This window comes from Myotis lucifugus, unplaced genomic scaffold (assembly GCF_000147115.1).
Source record: "Myotis lucifugus unplaced genomic scaffold, Myoluc2.0 scaffold_0, whole genome shotgun sequence".
Lineage (NCBI taxonomy): Eukaryota > Metazoa > Chordata > Mammalia > Chiroptera > Vespertilionidae > Myotis > Myotis lucifugus.
The window spans coordinates 2,718,471-2,738,576 of record NW_005871048.1 but is presented as its reverse complement, the minus strand read 5'-3'; the positions used below and the strand labels follow the sequence as shown (position 1 = coordinate 2,738,576).

At 38.9% G+C, this 20,106-nt stretch overlaps 1 protein-coding gene across 1 annotated transcript in view; it reads left to right on the top strand.

The window, feature by feature from the left end:
* The first annotated feature begins 14,432 nt into the window (after positions 1-14,432).
* The window catches only part of CCDC192 (coiled-coil domain containing 192), a 185,633-nt gene continuing 179,959 nt past the window's right edge, over positions 14,433-20,106 (top strand). The window contains 1 exon segment of the mRNA XM_023754702.1: positions 14,433-14,551. Within this exon segment, the coding sequence (XP_023610470.1) occupies positions 14,433-14,551 (119 nt within the window).

The following is a 20,106-nucleotide window of genomic DNA, read 5'->3' as shown; positions in this document are numbered from 1 at the left end:
CTTATCTAGGTGATTTTTGAAATGCATTAGTATAGTAGGCAGCCCCTAGGATGGTCTCCAATGATCCCAGCATCTGGTATTCACAACCTTCTGAAATTTTCTCCGCTTGAGTGTGAGCTGGCCCTGTGACTCTCCTCTCTGTCCTGCCAATAGAATATGGCAAAGGGGGTGGGATTCCGCTTCCATGATTAGGTTATTAAACACGGAGACTTCCATCTTATCAGCAGATTCTCCCTATTGCCTTCTTGGCTGCCTGATTCGATGAAACAAGCTGCCGAGTTGGAGAGACCTACCCGACAAGGAACCAAGGGGACACTCTGGTCAAGATAACAAAGAACTGATGCTGAGGAAGTGAATCCTATCAACAACCGTGTGGGCTTGGGAGCAGATCTTCTCCCAGTGCATCTTCAGGCCTGACCAACAGACACTTTGGTTACACCCGTAGCCGTACCACTTCCATTGTACTAAACCGTCTCACAGTGAGACGCCCTCTGTGGCATATTCTCTCTCCTTACTTTACAATGTAGACTTTTCAGTGTATAGAAATGTAACTTTAACATGTTGTATCTTAAAGCACAGAGATCAAATACTGAGTTTGAAATTCCTATATAATATATCACATACTGTATGGCAACATGGGGATTTTAGAATAACCAAAAGGAAACTTGGTCTCAAGTTTGTTTATTTTTGACAAAGAAGGTTGATGACAGCTCTTGTATCTGTGCTTGTTATTTTAAAGAACTAACTCCCTTCCTTTAGCACCAGGATTCTTAAGGACACTCCTCTGTTTTGATTTCACAATAGGATTAGAAATTCTATACCAACTTATTTGCATGTACTTGTATCTGTATAGATTTAAGGATCTCCTTATATATGTCCTGGCTTGTGTAGATTCTCTGGTAGATAAAAAGAGATAAATATCTTCATTCTTAATGCTGGGATGCACAGTTCCCTAGGAAATGTTGCTTGGGGAGGGCTGGGTATTGTATAAGGCACACTCATTCCTCCTCCAGAGGCGCCTCTGGTTCCTCCTCTAGAATAACAATACTCGTCACTCACCATTTCTGTGTTAATGTGGGTGAAAGATTAAAAACTTTAAGCCTTTTCCTAATGCAAGGAATTGATCCACAAATGTCTCATTTGGCCCTCTGCTTATGACGCATCGTCAGGGATCTAGAAATTGTCATTTGGGGGGAAAGAAAGCCTCTGTTCCCATTCCACATTGCCTCCACCTCCTTGACTCTGTCTGCTTTCTCCACATTAAATGCCGTCCCCCCAAAAAATGCTTACTTACATGTTTTTTATTATGCAAGTTAGAGGAAACATTTAATAACACCCTCTAGGGAAGTGGTTCTCAACCTTCCTAATGCCGCGACCCTTTAATACAGTTCCTCATGTTGTGGTGACCCCCAACCATAAAATTATTTTCATTGCTACTTCATAACTGTAATTTTGCTACTGTGATGAATCTTAATGTAAATATCTGATATGCAGGATGTATTTTCATTGTTACAAATTGAACATAATTAAAGCATAGTGATTAATCACAAAAACAATATGTAATTATTTATGTGTTTTCCAATGGTCTTAGGCGACCCTTGTCAAAGGGTCGTTCGACCCCCAAAGGGGTCGCGACCCACAGGTTGAGAACCGCTGCTCTAGGGATTTTATTCGCACATTCATTAAGTTTAGTAAGGCACCATATTTTCACAGAACAATGAATTCAAGCAGTGAACAACACAAGTTAATGTTTTTATCAAACAAATATTTTTTCTCAAACGAAGGAATGTGACAACACAAGAATTTGAAAGGTGAGAGTTAGAGGTAGACTGAAGGGGGAATGGAGGAAAATCCCAGATTGGGGAGATGGATGGAGAAGGGGAACATACAACCTCATTTGTAATATTATCCTGGTCAAGCCACATTTGAGTGACAGCCACACATTCTGTTTTTTTAAAAAAACACAACAAACAACAGCTGTTGCTTCGTCTTCAGCCCAAAGTCAGATTCCCTGTTCATATTACCAATTTTTACTATCTTATTTTGATTAATTAAGAGAAGTCCAGAAATATGTGTGAAAGGCTAAGAGAGTTCCCAGCCTTGACAATTCAAAAGAAATAAAACTTACGATGTCTCCTATGGAGGAGTTGATAGATTATTTTACTTCTAGACGTGAGCCACAAGCACAAGGGGAATGACTGCTGTCAATGGAAAGTTCAACAGAATATGCACCTCCGTAGAAGGCTGGGGATCGGCCCACCAGGAGTAGCCCCAGTCCTCATTCACAGAGCATCTAAGTAGTAAGGCAATCATTCCACATAAGAGAAATGCTGTCCAGGATTTTCCCAGAGCAGTGATTCAGATCTAAGTAGGGGCAATCAGAATTTTACCTCTTCCTTCTCCATTTGGTGACTTTCAGAATGACCAGCTATGCCATGCAATGTAGGGAGAGAGAGGCTGTAACTTGGAATCAGACTACTTGGATTCCACCCAATACTTCTACCTAGTGAGCAAGTCACTAAATCTCTTTAAACCTCAGTTTCCTCATTAGTTACAATCTCACCAGGTTGTTTTAAAATCCATTGAGTTAAGAGGTGTGAAATATATTGTCCTACAGATTATGCTTTTGATTTTCACTGCTACATATGTGCACAAGCTCCAGAAGATTCCAAGAGAAGCAGCATGACTTAGTTGTCCAAATACAGATGCTATCACAGAAATGTAACTCTGTCACTCATAAGCAGCATGAAGGATTTAAATCTGCACTCCCTTCCTTTAGGACGCAGCCAAAGATGTGCCTGGCACACAGTATCCCTGGGAAGTTTTTTCTGTTGACATGAAAGAAAGTCTTTGAGGTTCATTATGTAAATTTTTTAAAAAAGGAATTTAAAATAGTTTTCCTAAAAGTGTATTTTATTTAATTCTACAACACACACACACACACACACACACACACACACACACACCGCAAACAAACACAAATAAGTCTGGCCAGTTGTTTACATAAATGACAACTCTTTGATGACATGAGTTTTAAGAGAAACCTAATCTGGAATTAAGTTGCCATGCCTTTTGCCTCCAACAGAAAATAAGTGCAAAAAAAAAAAAGATAGGTGAGGTGATACTTGCTAATATTTGTTGCTGAAAAGATGTGAGGGAGTGGGATTGGAGGGAAGGCAAATAAAACCCACTTCTCCGTTTCCAGAAGAATATATGTACTGTGATTATTGGGCCTCTGATTAAATATTCAGTAGATGAATTTGAGTACTCCATGACCTATAATATCCGCAGTAATATTTTGAGTGATGGAGGGCTGTAGGGAATGCATTATAGCAGAGTGATGGAGAGTATGGATTTTAGTTCCACAAAGACATGCAGTATATCGGAATTTCAGGCCCTCTAGTTACTAGCTGTAAGATCTTGGGTAAATAGTTTAACTTCTGCAGGTCTTGGTTTCTTCATGAGAAGGGGCAATAATTGTAATGGTTATCACCACAGAGTGTCAAGATGTAAAATGAAATACTATAAAGAGGGGTAGGAAATGTTTCTTCTGCCTAGGGCCATACAAAATTATCAACTTAAAAATTAGCCTGCTATATTTGTTCAAACATTAATTAACTCACCCCTCATGCCTTGTGGGGGCCTTAATCAGCCCATGGGCCAGATGTTCCCCACCCCTGCTATAAATAGAACTAAGTCTGGCATATTGTATATTGTAAGATCTCAATAGCTCTGCTTATATCGCTATCTTCTATGCACCTTTAAGAATTATGTTTAAAAATAAGATATTGTAATATATTTTAATGATATTCCTAAGGTTTTGAGTTAATTTATTCTCATAATCAACACACATATATTTTTTTTTCATTTTATAGCAGCATTTTTTTTCTTATGTGGGTACACTCTGTTTTGCAAAACAAATTAAATCAACATTTTGTAAATCAAATTATATTTGATGATGAGGGGTGGACATTACACTAAAGAAACATAATTTTTAAACTTTATTGAAACATATAATCTTTTCAAAATCTGATGACAACAATGTATCCTTTTTCTGGCCAAATGTACAAATCTTCACCTGCACAAAAGTTTGTGAATAATTAAAACCTGGACTTCCCCTAACAAAGCTCAGATTTTCAATGACGTGAATAAACTTTCAATATTGCAAATAAACCAATCCTTAATTTAGCTGTTGTATAAATTCAAATTTCTACACAGTAGCTTTTAATGAAGTACCTTATATAGATTATCAGTGTTTAATGCAGCCTGAAACATAGTTATATGCCACTATGTTTGCTAGATAAAATTATTTTTAACCCAGGCTTATTAACTATGCTGTACTTAGCAGTTTGTACACAGTGAAAAGCCCCTGATATACCATTAATATTAGTGTCAGGTTGTAATATCAAATGACACCATATGGATGAATGCTTTTTTTTTAATGCTTTTTCTGTAGCAAAGAACCAGCAAACACAATGATTGTTTTTCCAGAACAGTTTTTTTTTACTGTATATTTTCAATAAGTATCTTTTAGAAATTCATATAAAGTACTTATTTCCCTAGCATGTCAATATCTAATGGGAGTAATTGAACATTTGAATCATAAAATCAATCAGGAAGGTGACAAGTTTACCATTAGATTCCTGGCTTTGCTCCTGCGGTCAATACCATCTTAATGTAACGTAGTGTTTCAATTATTTTAAAACAACAAATGGTTAATAGATTCTGAAGAATTCCCTGCCACAAAATTGGATGTTTCTGCTAATAAAATAAAATCATAATGATATCTTCTAAAATAAATGTTTAAAGATAAGTTTCAAAAGATGTAAAAAAAAATCTTGAGAAAATATAATTTAGCTATTAAGCAACCCAGAAAAAAATTTATTTCTGAAGTTGTAAATGAACCAGGAAAATGACTTACTTTGACAAGAGGTTATCAATCTGGGATAACCTGCACTGTCACCTCATTTGTGATTTTGATCTCTTTTATATCTCCCAACTTCAACTAATGGAGTGCTGATTATTTGTTCCTTTTTTTTTGGTAAGTTGTGGGATTTTCATAATCCATTAATCGTGTTTTTTGTTTGCTTTTAATGTCATTAGGCAAATCAAGAGGCAAATGCAAGCAGTTCCTGTAGAGGCAGTGAGAAACGACCTCCACTAGCAAGAGTTTTGTCTGGTTGCTGATCGGCTGCATCTGCTGTGTGTGAAATGACAGAAGGATTATTCAGGAAATTCAATACACCCACAGAGAGAAGCCAAACATGACAGCTTATTTTGGGAACCATTCTATCATGAGGATACATTTGTTCTTGGAGCGGCCTCAGAAAGCCTCCCTTTCATCGAACTAGGCCTTGATTAAAGGGACTGCTGATGCCTGCTACACAAAGAACGATTTTCTCTTGACAAAGTTGTCTTATTTCAGTCAATATTTTTTGTTTTTGTTTATACTATTGTAAGGAAGATATTTTATTATTAAATATTTGATAACTGTCTGTTTCCAGTAGCACAGATTAGAAGAGGATTCCTGGAAGGCCATAACCATCATCTGATAAATGACAAATAGTAAATCCTTATAATAATGTTTATGGCATTTTTTTCTTGTAAATATGCTTCTGAAGAAGGAGGTAATTGCTATATGTTTATATTTTTATTTGTAATTTTACAGTTGTAGTATAGTCCATAAAATTTATTTAGTTACTAAAATTTAGAAATTAATTCAGAAGCTATTGTGTTTTCACCAGGACATGTATATAAAAGCATATAATAAATAGTATGTTAGTTGTAGCTAAAAATTAAGAATGAAGTCTGTTAAGGCACTCAATCATGCTTTTTGCATCTTTCATTCTCTTAAATTGTTTTTTTTTTCTCTTACCTAAAATTTCTACCCAGTCTTGGGATTTATTGGTCATGTAACTTCTTTAGCTAATGTAAGTCAGGATGGCCAAAATAACCCTTCATAAATTATAGCAAATGTGATACATTCAAAGTGGCTATGTAGCTCTATCTGACCAGTTTCTGGGACTCACGCACTTGCTGAACGGCTTTCACATTCAGCAAGCATCTCACAAACCTCACAGAATCATAAATAATAATCAACATCTTACAAGCACAGCAATAATTCATTGCCTTGAGATGTGTTGGTAGGTTGTGAGCATAATGAACACTAAGAACACTGACAAAGCCACTCGCCTTTCTGAGGTGGTCTATTTAAAGCCTTTTCCCTGGTGTTTGACTTGCCACACATTAAACCTTGCCAAGGATCAAATTTCTTCTCTTTTGCTTGCGTTTCAATTAATAATTCTTTTCTTCCCTGAAATTAAAGCTACAAATACAACAGTTCTCAACACTTTTTAGGTATTTCAGATTTACTGATTTTTGAATAATTTCCATATGTTGTCTATGAAGCAAATACTGTCTGTCCTGTGCCGAAATGGGCAGATTCTAAGAAGAATCTTTTCTCCATCGGGCTGATGGTTCAGAATGATTAATCCTTTTAGAATAGCGAACGAAACGTTCCCTGCATTGAGTAAGTACAGATGGTGCTGATTGTCTTTCCTGCTTGTCATTTACTTTCGACTCACATTCACATCAAGTCCTAAGTGCTGTCTTCGTGGTGAAGGATAATGATGAGGATGTGACCTCCTGGTTAAGGATGCAACTTGTCGGTTGTGTTTAGACTCTGGTATTTGGAGTTGAGAACATTTTCCTGCTACTCAGCGGCCTGGCATTAGCACTTTTGTAAGGGACATACGTACTTTTATCACATCTCTGTTCTCTCCCAATTCTGAATTTTCTAACCTCTCCTTCAATGTTCTATGCACTTCAGGAAGAGTATAGAAACCTCTCAAAATCCTTGTCCATCTGTGCAAGCAACACACACACACGATCACACATGTAATCAGTATCTAACAGAGTGCCTGGCACAGAGTTAGTATTCAATCAAGGGGATAAGCTCAACGAATGTTTAGAAAAACAAATGAATAACTAATGAAATGAACTACATTGAAATATGAAGAGACATTTCAGTGAATTTTTGAGCTGATCAGAATGTTTTGTTGTTGCTTCTATGATGATAAAGATGAAGACTCAAAATTCTTTGCAATAGAGAGATTAAAATAGATGTCATTTTTAAGTTAAACACATCATTAGACAAAAATATCAAAATAATTTCTAAGCTAGAACTACACATTGATTGGTAATTTCATAAATATAATTAGATTAGTGAGTACAAAGTATTTTAATGGTACATAATAAATGTTTTAAATGAATAAATTATTTACTCTCAAGAAGTGAATTATATTCTGAAAATAAAGTATATGTAAGCCACTATTAGTTATTGTTTATTTTCATAGTTTTGTCTAACATAGAGATTCTCAAATTATATTTCAGATAACAAGTGTTCTTCTCACCCTTCCTTTAACATTTTGTTTCCCTTACTGGTGTATACCTTATTAAGAAAGAATAAAAAGACATAAATAGGGAAATAATGACCTATGAGTTTTAATAACAAATTAATCTTATTGGATATTTTCCTAGTTTAGATCATATAAAAATATGTAAAGCACTTAAATGGTAACACTCTATATTAGTAAGACATGATTGCTATTATTTCTATCATAAAATAATCAAACAAGAAATACATATGTGAATTATACACAGATTATATATGCAAATGTATACCTGCATTGGATAGTGTTGGAGATTCCCAAATATATTTCATCCTTCCCCACTATGTAGGGGCCACAGAATTTGAATGGAATTCATCCCACCCCCAGTTGTAAGGATGGGTTCTGATGAATCCTTTTCCATTGCCACAGTGGTTGGTTTGGGTGTGGGCATATATTTCAGATTTAAGTCAATCAACATTTCCCAGGTGTCGTGATCCAGCTATTTAGGATCACCCAATTAGAAGAAAACATGACTTTTGTTCCAAGGTTATGGAAGGCAACCCTCTTTCTCTATCTTTAGTCATGAACAAAGTCACCTCCAGTCTCAGTTACCACTGGCAGCCATTCTATGCCCACGAGGAAAGCAAGCCTTCAGAAGAAGCCAACCCTGTTGACAGAAGAATGGCAAGATGGAAAGATACTGTGTGCTGATAACATCACTGATTAACTTTGAAGAACCTTGAAACTTCTGGACCTTCTAGTCACATGAGCCAGCATTACTTTATAAGTTAACTACTATGAGTTGCTCTTTCTGTCACCTGTGAAATATCTTTCACAGCACAATATCCTTCACAACATGTTCATTCATTGGCTGTGAATCATGAGAAAATCCTGGTGGAGAAGATGACTTTTCTGAAAATGGCTTCTTAAGATTCTCTACCATCACCTTGTTAAGTTTTATTTACTTGACACTAGATTCTATTTAGAATAATGAGAACATTATTAAAGAAATAAAAATATAATATTTGGATAAATTATAGTATTTCATGCTATGGCTAATGAATCTCTAAGAAATTTTAATAGTGACATAACGAGCATAGATTCTACTGAGCTTAGAGCAGCAAAGCATTAGAAAAAAACCCATGAAGAATATTTAAAAATATAGTAACAACAGAAACAACCTAAAAGAGAAATTTCTCAATAGTGTACCAGTCTAACAAATATGTCTAGGAACTATGGCTTTTTTATTATTATTATTGATTTCAGAGAGGAAGAGAGAGGGAGAAGGAGAGAGAAACATCAATGATGAGAGAGAATCATTGATCAGCTGCCTCCTGCATGCCCCCTACTGGGGATCGAGCCTGCAACCTGAGCATGTGCCCTTGACCAGAATCGAACCTGGGACCCTTCAGTCTGTAGGCCAATGTTCTATCCACTGAGCCAAACCAGCTAGGGCTAGGAACTATGGCTTTTTAAAATTATACCAATATCTAGCATTGTGATAGGCTCATCCATAATAATAATTTTTTTAAATGAATAAATTATTTACTCTCAAGAAGTGAATAAGTGTAAGAAAACAGCTAATCAATCATAGAAGAAACACAAATATGTACTCAACAAGACAATACTAACATTTAAGGAAAGCAAAAGAATGAATGAGGACTGTGCTGTAAGTTGAACAACTAGGTTTCTTGGGAAACAACAACAATAATATAAAAAATACTAGAGGCCCAGTGCATGAAAATTCGTGCACTCGGGGGAGGGGGGGGTCGGGTCCCTCAGTCTGACCTGTGCCCTCTCGCAGTCGAGGACCCCTCAGGGGATGTCCAACTGCTGGCTAAGGAGGACCAGGGGGGACCAGGGTTTAAACCAGCAGTCAGACATCCCTCTGGGGGACCAGGGGACCAGGTTTAAACCAGCAGTCAGACATCCCTCTGGCAGCCCAGGAGCCCTCAGGGGATGTCTGACTATGGCTTAGGCCCGCTCCCCCCGGAGACATCCTTAGCGCTGCTGAGAAGGTGGGAGAGGCTCCTGGAGCTCCCCCTGTGGGAGCACACTGACCACCAGGGGGCAGCTCCTGTGTTGAGCATCTGTCCCCTGGTGGTCAGTGTGCATAATAGCGACCAGTCGTTCCTGGTCATTCCGCCATTAGGGTCAATTTGCATATTACCCTTTTATTATATAGGATAAGTGCATGAGTTAGGCTTGGTTGGAAGCAATAGAAACCAGTTTTGGTTAAGAAAAGAAAAAGAGACAATTGGTAGTATTAGAGGGCTCATGAGATCAGCAGAGCTGTATTTAGTGTTAGGAATGGGCAGAAACCAAGGCCATTTGAGAGACTAAGAAGCAGGACTCATAACAAAGAAAATTCAGGTCAGGATGCAGCTATTGAAGGGAGGTGGCAAGATAGAGGTTGGTGGTGATCTGAATGAAAGTCATTTCAGTGGAGACCATGAAAATTTGATTGGAAAAGATTGAAGAGATGCAGTGGGGGAAACAACTCTTGAGGAAGTTTTCTGTGAAATGAGCACAGAAAGACATGAGGTCAAGAGAAGTTTGTCTTTTATTTTAAAATATATCTCTGTTGATTTCAGAGAGGAAGGGAGAGGGAGAGAGATAGAAACATCAATGATGAGAGAGGATCATTGATTGGTTATCTCCTGCATGCCCCACACTGGGAACTGAGCCCACAACCCTGGCATGTGCCCTGACCGGGAAGCGAACCATGACCTCTTGGTTCATAGGTCCACACTCAACCACTGAGTCACATCGGCTGGTGAAGTTTGTCTTTTGTTACTGCTACTTAGCATGTTTCTATGATGTTGACACTGAACCACTGGCTAGAACACAATTCCCTGCAAAAGTTCCTGGGCTGCTTCCTTCCCATGCTTCATGTCTTAGTTCTGTGTTACTGCTTGCTCCTAGCTGTATACTCTTGTTGTATCTTCTGTACAGTACTAGTCCCTGTCTAAAATCACCTCCTGTATTTGTTTGATTGCCTCCATGGACTAAAGTATGAAATTTAAAGACTGGCAACTTTGTCGTGCTTACCGCTGTACTGACCATCAGCATCGAGAAAAGTGCCTGTCATGCACCCGAGCCTCAATAAGCATTTGTCAGATAAACAAATAAGCAAACAGATAGCTAGAAATTCAACTGTTTCATCCATTCTTCTCTAATTTGAGACCCAAAGTCCCAGGATGAAGTTGCTAAGTAGCCAAGTTCAGATGCTGTGCAGTCCTTCATCAGGAAGGAATTTTCCCTCCTTGGGTTCTACAGGGTGGGGCAAAAGTAGATCTACAGTTGTTCTTATGGAAAATAATACAATAATTAACACATAGTAATACAAGAATAAACACCGTGTATATGAATTTACTGTCCTTTCAAAACCGAATATTTGGGGAGAGAGGCAATTCCCACGGGGAAATAGGATTTCCTATGCTCACCGTAGTACACACCTGTAAGGAGGGAGAAGGACTGTTTCTTCCTGCCATTAGAAATGCCATAGAAGAAAAGTTTGCATTCCTGCCCATCAATTAACAGCTTTCAATTTCATTCCTGTGTTTCCTGAAGAAAGCCTTTAGGACCTGGGGTAGGCAAGTCTCTCTGCTCACACTGATAAACATTCCTCTCCATTAAAACAGGCGGGAAGCCTGGAGATAATTAGACCCTCCTGTGTCAAGCAATCAGCAGCACAGGGAAGAGGTCACAAATAAACAATGATAAAAGAGCTGGCCGATTCTTGAGAGAAACAGAAGGAAAACCTCTGCAATCAGCTGAAAAGTGTTTCGGTTACTGTGGTTCATAGACTGATCTGTTATTTGTATAATGTAACTTTGGTTTCTGTCTCACCATCACCATCTTTTCTTGTCCTCCTTCAGCAAAGACACACCCAGACACCAGGCACAGGCATAGTCATCTTATGTCCATCACAATAAAAGCATAGTAAACTTTCTTCGGTCAATTCTGTAAAAGCAGTCACTTATTTCCACAAGAGGAACACCTATTGAGGCATTTCTTTTTGCTTTTATTTATTTACTAGAGGCCCAGTGCACAGATTTGTGCACCAGTGGTGTCCCTCAGCCTGGCCTGCGCCCTCTCGCAATCCGGGACCCCTGGGGATGTAGCAATGCACAAAGCAGCAGGTGGCCGGGGAGGAGCCTGAGCCAGAGCAGGCACACATTGCTTCCACTCAGCTCATCCCAGCCCCACTGCGCCTGCTGCTGCCATGGCTTGGTAGTGCTGCTGTGGAGGCGGGAGAACCACTGCACTTGCGCTCTCCAGCCATGAGCCTGACTTCTGGCTGAGAGGCACTCCTGAGATGGGAGCACACTGACCACCAGGGGGCAGCTCCTGTGTTGAGCATCTGCCCCCGGTGGTCAGTGTGCATCATAGCAACCAGTCGTTCGGTCATTCAGTCACTTAGGCTTTTAAATATATAGATAGATTCTTTTCAATGCTTGGGATATGTCAAGTTTGAAGAGCCCTTTGGAAATCCAAGACCTGCTTCCTTTACTCTTTTTTCAAAAGAACATTGATGGCTACTAGAATGATAACCTTGATACAATGATCAGCTCCACAAAATCAGGGACAGTAAGATTTCATTCATGTCTAGCACCATGCCTAGGACATAATGAGTTTTCAGTGAACATTTGGTAAATACATGCATAAACAATGGAAAGTCAGTGGACAGATGAAGGCCACAGGGCTATTTCCCAAGCAGAGATTCTATAGACCTCCACTTCCTCTTCTCAGCCCCATGACTTTCCTGCAAATCTGCTGTCTGTCTGTCTTGATCTTTCCTCAACGCTATGTTTTTTCTTCTACCTTCCTTTCTGGTCTTACTGATACTTTGTCACCTAACTTTGATAAGGAATCCTGATAAGCATTAGCATGAGAGCATACCAAGTATGCATATTCCTTGAGATTTTTTCTTGTTATATACACATATATGATTTCTGATTCCAAGAAAAGATTCATTTTTGACAAACCACAAGGTCAGTGTTTAAATTGTGCATAGTAATCTACAAGAGCCCCAAAGAACGCACAGTGTCTTTTTAATTTAAAGTATTGTTAGTGGTGAAAGTGCCAATAATTTATATGTATTTCTAGAGGTGTTTTCTTTTAATCCTCACCAAGGATATGTTTTTATTGATTTATTATTGTTTAGAGAGAGAGGGGGGAAGGAAGAGAATGAAACATTGATTTGAGATAGAAACATCGATCCATTGCATCCCATACATGCCCCAATGAGGGATTAAACTTACAACCTAGGTATGTGCCCTGGTTAGGAATCAAACCCACAATCTTTTGGTGTATGGGATGATGCTCCAATCAACTGCGTCACCCGGTCAGGGCTATTTCTAGTTTTGTTATAATATCCCTTTTTACGTTAGACTTAGAGGGAAAAATTATAGTTTTTCTTAAAATTCAGTTTCAGTTTTAAAAATAAGACCATTTCAGTGACTTTCATTCATAAGTACTTTTTCTTAACTTGATCATAAAAGAAAATGATTGTTAATTTTATTATGTAGCCTCCTCAGTCAAGAATTCTATAGACCAATATGTTTACGATAAACCTGCTAATTAGTTCACCACCTTCTGAAATCCTTCCCCCATAGTATTCATTTAAGGAGAGCTAACAATGGAGAAGTCACTCTGTTTTTTCAAGGACTTCTTTGAGTCTGTGTTGGTGTCAGCCAATCTCCCCACCTCTCCTTTTGATTAGTGAGATGTAAGATAAGAGCAATAACCATTATAAATAACCAGTGCCTACACTACCTTTCACCAGCCATTACTGAGATGACCTTCCTTTCATAAATTGTTATGAACCAAATGCCTGGTGAAGGTCTGTACGTTCTTCTATCATATACTAAAGAATGATCAACCCTGTGGCTGTTTTAATAAGATGGGCTAAGGGAACAGAACAGAATGTTCGAGCTGGAAGAAATGACAGAAACAGCTCAAGTGAGACTTTTATAAATAAGAAAACTAAGGCGAGCTGACTTGCTGAATTCTATACTGGCTGCTAACTGGGTGCAATGCCAGTCCTTGTCTTTCCGCATCTACCTAGTTAATGATTTTTCCAGCCAGACACCAACTGCTCAAGGTTCATAACTTTACTCATAGGATTGTTTTACCAAGAGGCCGGGGGCTTAAAGCTCCTTTGGAGAAGTAACTGCTAATTACACTCTTTACTAGTAATTGGTCAGTTCTTACTATACCCATTACTATTATGGTTATTTGATCTATATGCTCTATCCCTAGAAACAAGTTCTGTGATTTAAAAAACCGCTAACCAAGGTAATTTATTTTGGGATGGGCTGTGTGACTAGGTTTGGGTGAGCCCAGGAGATAAGGGAGTGCTTTTCATCCACACACTGCAGAGCTCGCACATGTACTTCCTGCCAGAGCAGGAAGTAAAGTGAATACAGACTGACCTGGATCCACACATGTGTCCGGGAAGAGATGTAGCAAATGGCTGGGAGCAAGTGGCTGCTGTCTTCAGATGAACAACAGAGCAGTAAGTGGCCGCGCATGAGTTGTGACAGGGAGCAGAGGTCCAGTTAATCAGGCATAATGTAGCACCTCTGCAATGCTGTGTCAAGAAAGAAGTCTTCATTAGGATACGGCCAGGTAGGGTTTCTGTCTGGGGCCAATGAGTCCCAGGGAAAGTCATCACAATTAGGGATCTGTGGCAAAAACCACTGAGAAGCCTGTACCCCAGTCCATTTCTGTGTCGGCACCCCTCTCTAACAAGCAGTGTGACTATTTCCTTAGCACTGGTCCTGGAGGTAGCAGACTAAGGTTCGAGCACAAAACCACTGCTGCTGGCCACTCTGAATGCTTTTTTCAGAAATAATGAATATGCAGTGATTCCTCGTGTATAGTCATATCTGTATCTGATTGGTGAGGGGTTTCTGAGGCTTTGTAATTGGGATTTTTTTTCTTTGAGAAGTTAACTGTCTTTTCCACAGCCATTCTGGTCGCCTAGCAACAGGGGACAGCAGAGCAGTAACAGGGATTCTAAAACTCTAAGGAATGGGGATAGTTGATGTCTGTCCCATGGACAGGGTACCCCAGTGGGCCTGACCTGAGATGGGACAATGTTATGGCAGGAAATCTGTAGCTCCGGAGTCTGAAACCCCAGAGAGAATCAGGTGAGTCCACAGCTCTTCTTTTCCCAAAATAATTCATAGGATTTTGAGATAAAGTAGCCTTGGCTCAGTGCTTCCAGGAAAACCTTTCTATAAAATCTGGGGGAAAACATTAGACAGACTTTCCATCCTTTCTTGGGGAATGACTCTGTTATGTTAACCAGGCTGTCTTCCCAGATCACAGGGCAGGACCTGAACACACAGTAGGTCTTCAACAAATATTTGTCAAATGAATAAGCTGTCTCTCACTTGCTCTTCTCAAAATCACATCCTCACCCCAACCATTTTACTGGTGTAGGAAGGGGTGTGGGGGCGGGGGAGCTGACCTCGGCCTTTTTTAGAGCCACGGCAATAAAATGTCACCTTCACTGCTCTGTTGACAGGAGATATACACAAAAGAAGACAGGTCATTCCAACACCCCCAAGTAAAAGCCCAAACCAAATCTAGCTACAAATATGGAAGCACAGTTCACCTCTGTAACTGATCTATGGTTAATCACTGGAAAACTTTCATGTTGGCACAATACTCATTTCCCTCTCAAATGTGGAATTACCTTCCATTTTGAATTTTCTTATACACCTTGGATGAGAGCTGGACCCAGGAAGGCGGTATTCTGTGCGTTATGGTCACATGTAACCATAGTTCTGCTTTGTGAAGCTTTAAAATGTATTTTTTTTATGACATGAAATGTGTGGGCCTTGTTTTTTATTTATTTTTACCCTTGAGTCTGTGGTCTGTGGGTGATGTGGGAAATTCATAAAGCCCCCCCAATTTTATGTGAAGTGTTTCCATATGCGAAAGAGTGCATGAACCTCAAAAAATTAACCATCTTTGGGAGGGAGGAAATTTTGTCTGTTGAAAATGAATTTAGCAAACACTCATTTTTTTAAAATTTCCCTGAACATTGCACCTAAAGAGGTAATATGTCCATGTGCTGACAATTGGAGAGGTGGACATGTTACCAAATGGAAGAAAAATGCCCTGTGGTTAACAACTTTGAAATGAACAGCCCAGTGTACAGCCAGCAGGGGAGCCAGGTGGAGAGCCAGACTTTGCTCTCACTGCCGACGATCACTGGTGTTTTTGTTTTCCTGGTAGATGAAGCTCAGTGTTCTGTGCAAGGAGAGAGCAGGGCTCTGAGGCAGGAGACCGTGGACCACGCTACCTTGGTTAACCTTTAGGTGGGTTCAGTTCAGCTCCTTCCCTTCTAAGCAGGAGTAAACTGGTCCCATTATCTACTTGCCTGCCCTACTTTCTTTCCCCTCTTCCTTTCTTCTCGTGCCCTGAGACAAACCTTCTCCAAAATTTATACAAACCAATGGGAACTTGCTTCTAAGTTGTCTACGTAAGGGAGGGTAAGGCCTGGGATGCAATTAACCTAGGGAATAAAAAAAAAGCATCTTCCCAGGAAACTCTTTCCTATAAATAAAACTTTATTAAAATCATTTATTCAGAGGGACTCATCGGTGACTGATTACCAACTTCAACTCAGCATTAAAAACATAAGGTAAAAGGTTTGGAAAACAGAAAGATTTCACTTAAAGGAAGGAATCATGTTATGTTCTTGTCAAGCACTGAGAAAAAATAACTGTAAGGCTTACTTACAAGTCACATTATTAGTCCCTGCCAGTAGAAATTTAAATAAATTTTTTCAGTTTTCCCATGAACAGTGAAGAAAACACTGCAATGAAAACAAGCTTTGTAAATATATTTGTTCGCTTTAATTTGTTTTCTCTCAGGCTAATAGGCTTTACAGAGCTTTTCCCCCTTAATTATGGTACAACATGACTTGTACTGTGTATGCTATGCTGCTATGGATACTCTAAGGCCATGACTCATGACCTTTAAATATTATTGTCAGGCAGCCAAAGGTCTCTCACTTTTTTTTTTTTTTTAGCTCTCTCACTTTTAAACCAGTAGTTTTGTTTCAGGCCCTGTTAAGAGAAGGTGGTTTCAAATAGTTTTCTCGTGTATATTTGTAGCCCATCTGAATATGCACATTAGGGTTTTGTACTCAAATGTTTTGTTTTGTTTGGCTTCCTTTAGTGACATAATATGAATTTCTTGTTTGGAATGTCATTGGGTGACAAAAAATATAAATAAGGTATAGTCCTCATATTCCTATGAGAGTGTCACTGAGAAATGCAAAGACATAGGCAGACAAATAATTATATACAGCGTGAAATGTAATAAGGGATATAAAACACAAACATCCAAAAACTACAGAGACAAGAAATACCTCTGATTGGTAGGGTCAGAGAGGCAGCTTTTGAGCTATAGTGTGAGGAATGGGTAAGGTTTTGACAAGCAGAGAAGAGAGCTTGAGCATTCTAGTTGGAAAAAACAACCCGAGAAAAGGATAAATACATACTCTGGAACTACTGGGTAGAGTTTGGTGAAAATATCAGTTTCATGAGCTGCACTGATAAAAGATAAAATTAGTAAGAAGGCAAGAGGGGCCAGCCTAGTAAGGTCTTTCCATTTGTTGTGTTGTCCAGCAACTGTGATAACCAAGAGACTGTTTTCCATTTCATGATAGTTACTGTCAAGTAGAAAGCACCAAAATACTGTTGTTTTTTTATTTAGGTACAGTGCAAGGAAAGTAATTACTTCTATCAGAACCTCAATGTGTCCTTCCACTAAGTGGGGATTTCATTAATTTTGCTCAATAGTTACTGATTACTTTGTGAACATTTTTAAATGAATTTAAAAAATTTTTGAAAAGTGAGAGGCATGCACAGAAATATGGAAATAAAATAATACATTTGTTAGGGAGATTGTAGGATAGAAAATAATAAAAGTACCCCTGGTCTTTAAAGTAAGGTTTATTGGTTGGCTAAAGTAGAATGAGATTTATTAAGATTTAAGATTTATTAAATCATCTATTTATGCATTCATTCATTGAACAAATATTTATAGACCTTCCTAGCCCCCTTCAGGATGCTAAGGATAGAGTAACAAAAATAACAATAGAAAAAAAAATTCTATTTTCAAGGAGTTTACATTTTCAGTAGGGAGGAGACACAATAAATACAATAAATAAGCAATGATGTAGCGTGTTAGAAGGTTTTAAGTACTTCAAAAAAATAAGCAAAATGATAAGGATGGATATTTCAATTTTCAATGAGGTACATATGGCAGGCCTCTCTGAGAAAGTGATATTTGAGCAAAGAGTTAAAGGAAATGGGAAAGAACCAAGTAGACAGGTGTGGAGAAAGTATTCCTGGCAGAGGAACTTGAGATGCGAGTCTCTATGGGTGGCTGAGGAAGAGTGAGGAGGCTGGTGTGACTTGCATGTGAGGGGTTGAGAAGGAGAATATTACGTGGGGTCAGGAGGGATTGGGATGGAGCCCTATGGTGGATGGGAAGGGTGAATGGCAGAGACATCTGTAGGACCTTGTAGGCCATTATATGGACTTTGGATTTTATTCTGAGTGACATGAGATCCCTCGTTTGAGGGTTCTGAGCACAGGAGTGAAATGATTTTCCTTATGGTTGATGTATGGAAAACAGAATATAGGGGGCAAAGGTGGAAGCAGAGAGCACCATTTAGGAGGTTAATTCAATAGCCCAGACAAGAGCTAATGGCAGCTTGAACCAGGGTGTTAACAGTGCAGGTGGTGAGAATGGTCGGATACTGGACATATTTTGATGGTAGAACCAAAAATTTCCTGATGGATTGGATATGGGTTCTGAGACAAAAATAGGAGTCAATATTTTAGCCCGAGCAATGATGTCATCAACTGAAATGGGGAAGACTGCAAGTAGAGAAGATTTGGGAGTAGGGATCAGGAGTTAGGTTTTGGAAATGTTTAAATTAAGGTATCTGTTCTTATCTCAAAAATAAGATATGAGATGTCAAGAAGGCAACTGAATGAGTGAATCTGGAATTCGAGGAAGAAGTCTGGACTAGAGATATGTATTTGGGAGTGATCATCATATTGATGGTATTTAAAGCCAAGAGGTTGAATGAGATCACCAAGGGAGTGAATGTAACTAGAGAACAGAAGACGTTCTAGAGCCCGTCAAAGTCGAGTGCTCAGGGAGGTGGGAAAGGACCATCAAAGGAGACTGAAGAGCAGCAGGTGGTGCAGGAAAGAAACCTAGGACCTTAGGGTGTCCTGGAGCCAAGTGAAGAAAGTATTTCCAGGAGGGAGTGATGCATCATGCCAAAACTCTGAAGTAAGGTGAGTTGTGACAAATGACCCTTGAATGTAGTAATGTGGAGATCACTGGTGAATTCAGTAAGTGCAGTTTCTGTGGATTATTTTAACAAACTGAATGGAGTGGCTTTAACAAAAATTAGGAGGAAAGGAATTGGAGACAGTGAGCATATAGTTTTGCTATAAAGGCGGGGGAATATTCAAGCAGAAACTAAAAGGTTAAGAGGGTTTGAGATGCAAAGAATAACAGCATGTTTGGAAACTATTACAAATGATCCGAGAGAGAGAGAGAGAGAGAGAGAGAGAGAGAGAGAGAGAGAGAGAGAGAGAATGAATTCCCCAAGCGTGCTATTTCATAGGATAATATGCTTCCCTCCCTCTATTTCTTTTTTTAGAGGAAAGAAGAGATTTCGCAGGTTTACAGAACAGATTGTACTGTTTGGACTGCTTATTCTCAAGAGAACCTTTAAAAGCTATTTATCTTCTCTGAGTAAAGTTTACATTCCATAGTTTTGACTTCCTTTGGAAATGTTCAGAAATTGACATTTGGAGGAAATACTTTAGGAAATTTATCTTCAATATTACAGTATAAAGACCTATTTGGTGTGGTGGTGGTGGTGGTGGTGGTGGTGTGTGTGTGTATACAAGTGCGTATGTATATGTGTGTGTATACAAGTGTGTAAGCTTCTGAAATAAAATGTTGAAATTAAAACTCTTACTTTATTCCAGCATCACATCTACAAACTATCGGTAAGAAATAAAGTTTGCATAAACTATTTAAAAAACATTAAAGTTAATAAAATTGTAACTTCTTTAATTAATAAAATTGCAACTTCTTTAATTAATGTTGAGATTTTCCTATGTTTCATTTTCATATTTTACTAAGTAAAGATTATAAAAATAAAACATGGAATTTTCTTTCTCAAGAAAAACGAGGTAAAGTGGGCAGGTGTCAACTAAGGGATGTTATTGGGCAGCAGGGAAGTTAGGGTTGGTGTGGTGTGGCCTTTCCCATTTTCACTTGCTCTTGGTGGCCCTAGGATATCATAGACATCCTGGGTTACTTCAAAAGATTTTCTTGTATATGAGGTAATCCTAGAATTCAGACATGATACAGATGGGGTAAGTTACATTATTTGAGTTTAAATCACAGTCTATTCCAGAGCGTTCCAGTTCATGCTTTTTCAACTCAGCTGATGACATGCCTAGGTCTGACCTCTGAGGTCTTCTCTCTTCCTGACACAGCAGCTGGGTCCTTTCTACCTGAGCCTCATCTAGTCCCTCCTTAGGCCTCAGGTGACAACTGTGTGGGTTGCTGATAAGTGTTAAAGCTGAGTGATTACGCCCTAACCGGTTTGGCTCAGTGAATAGAGCATCGGCCTGCGGACTGAAGG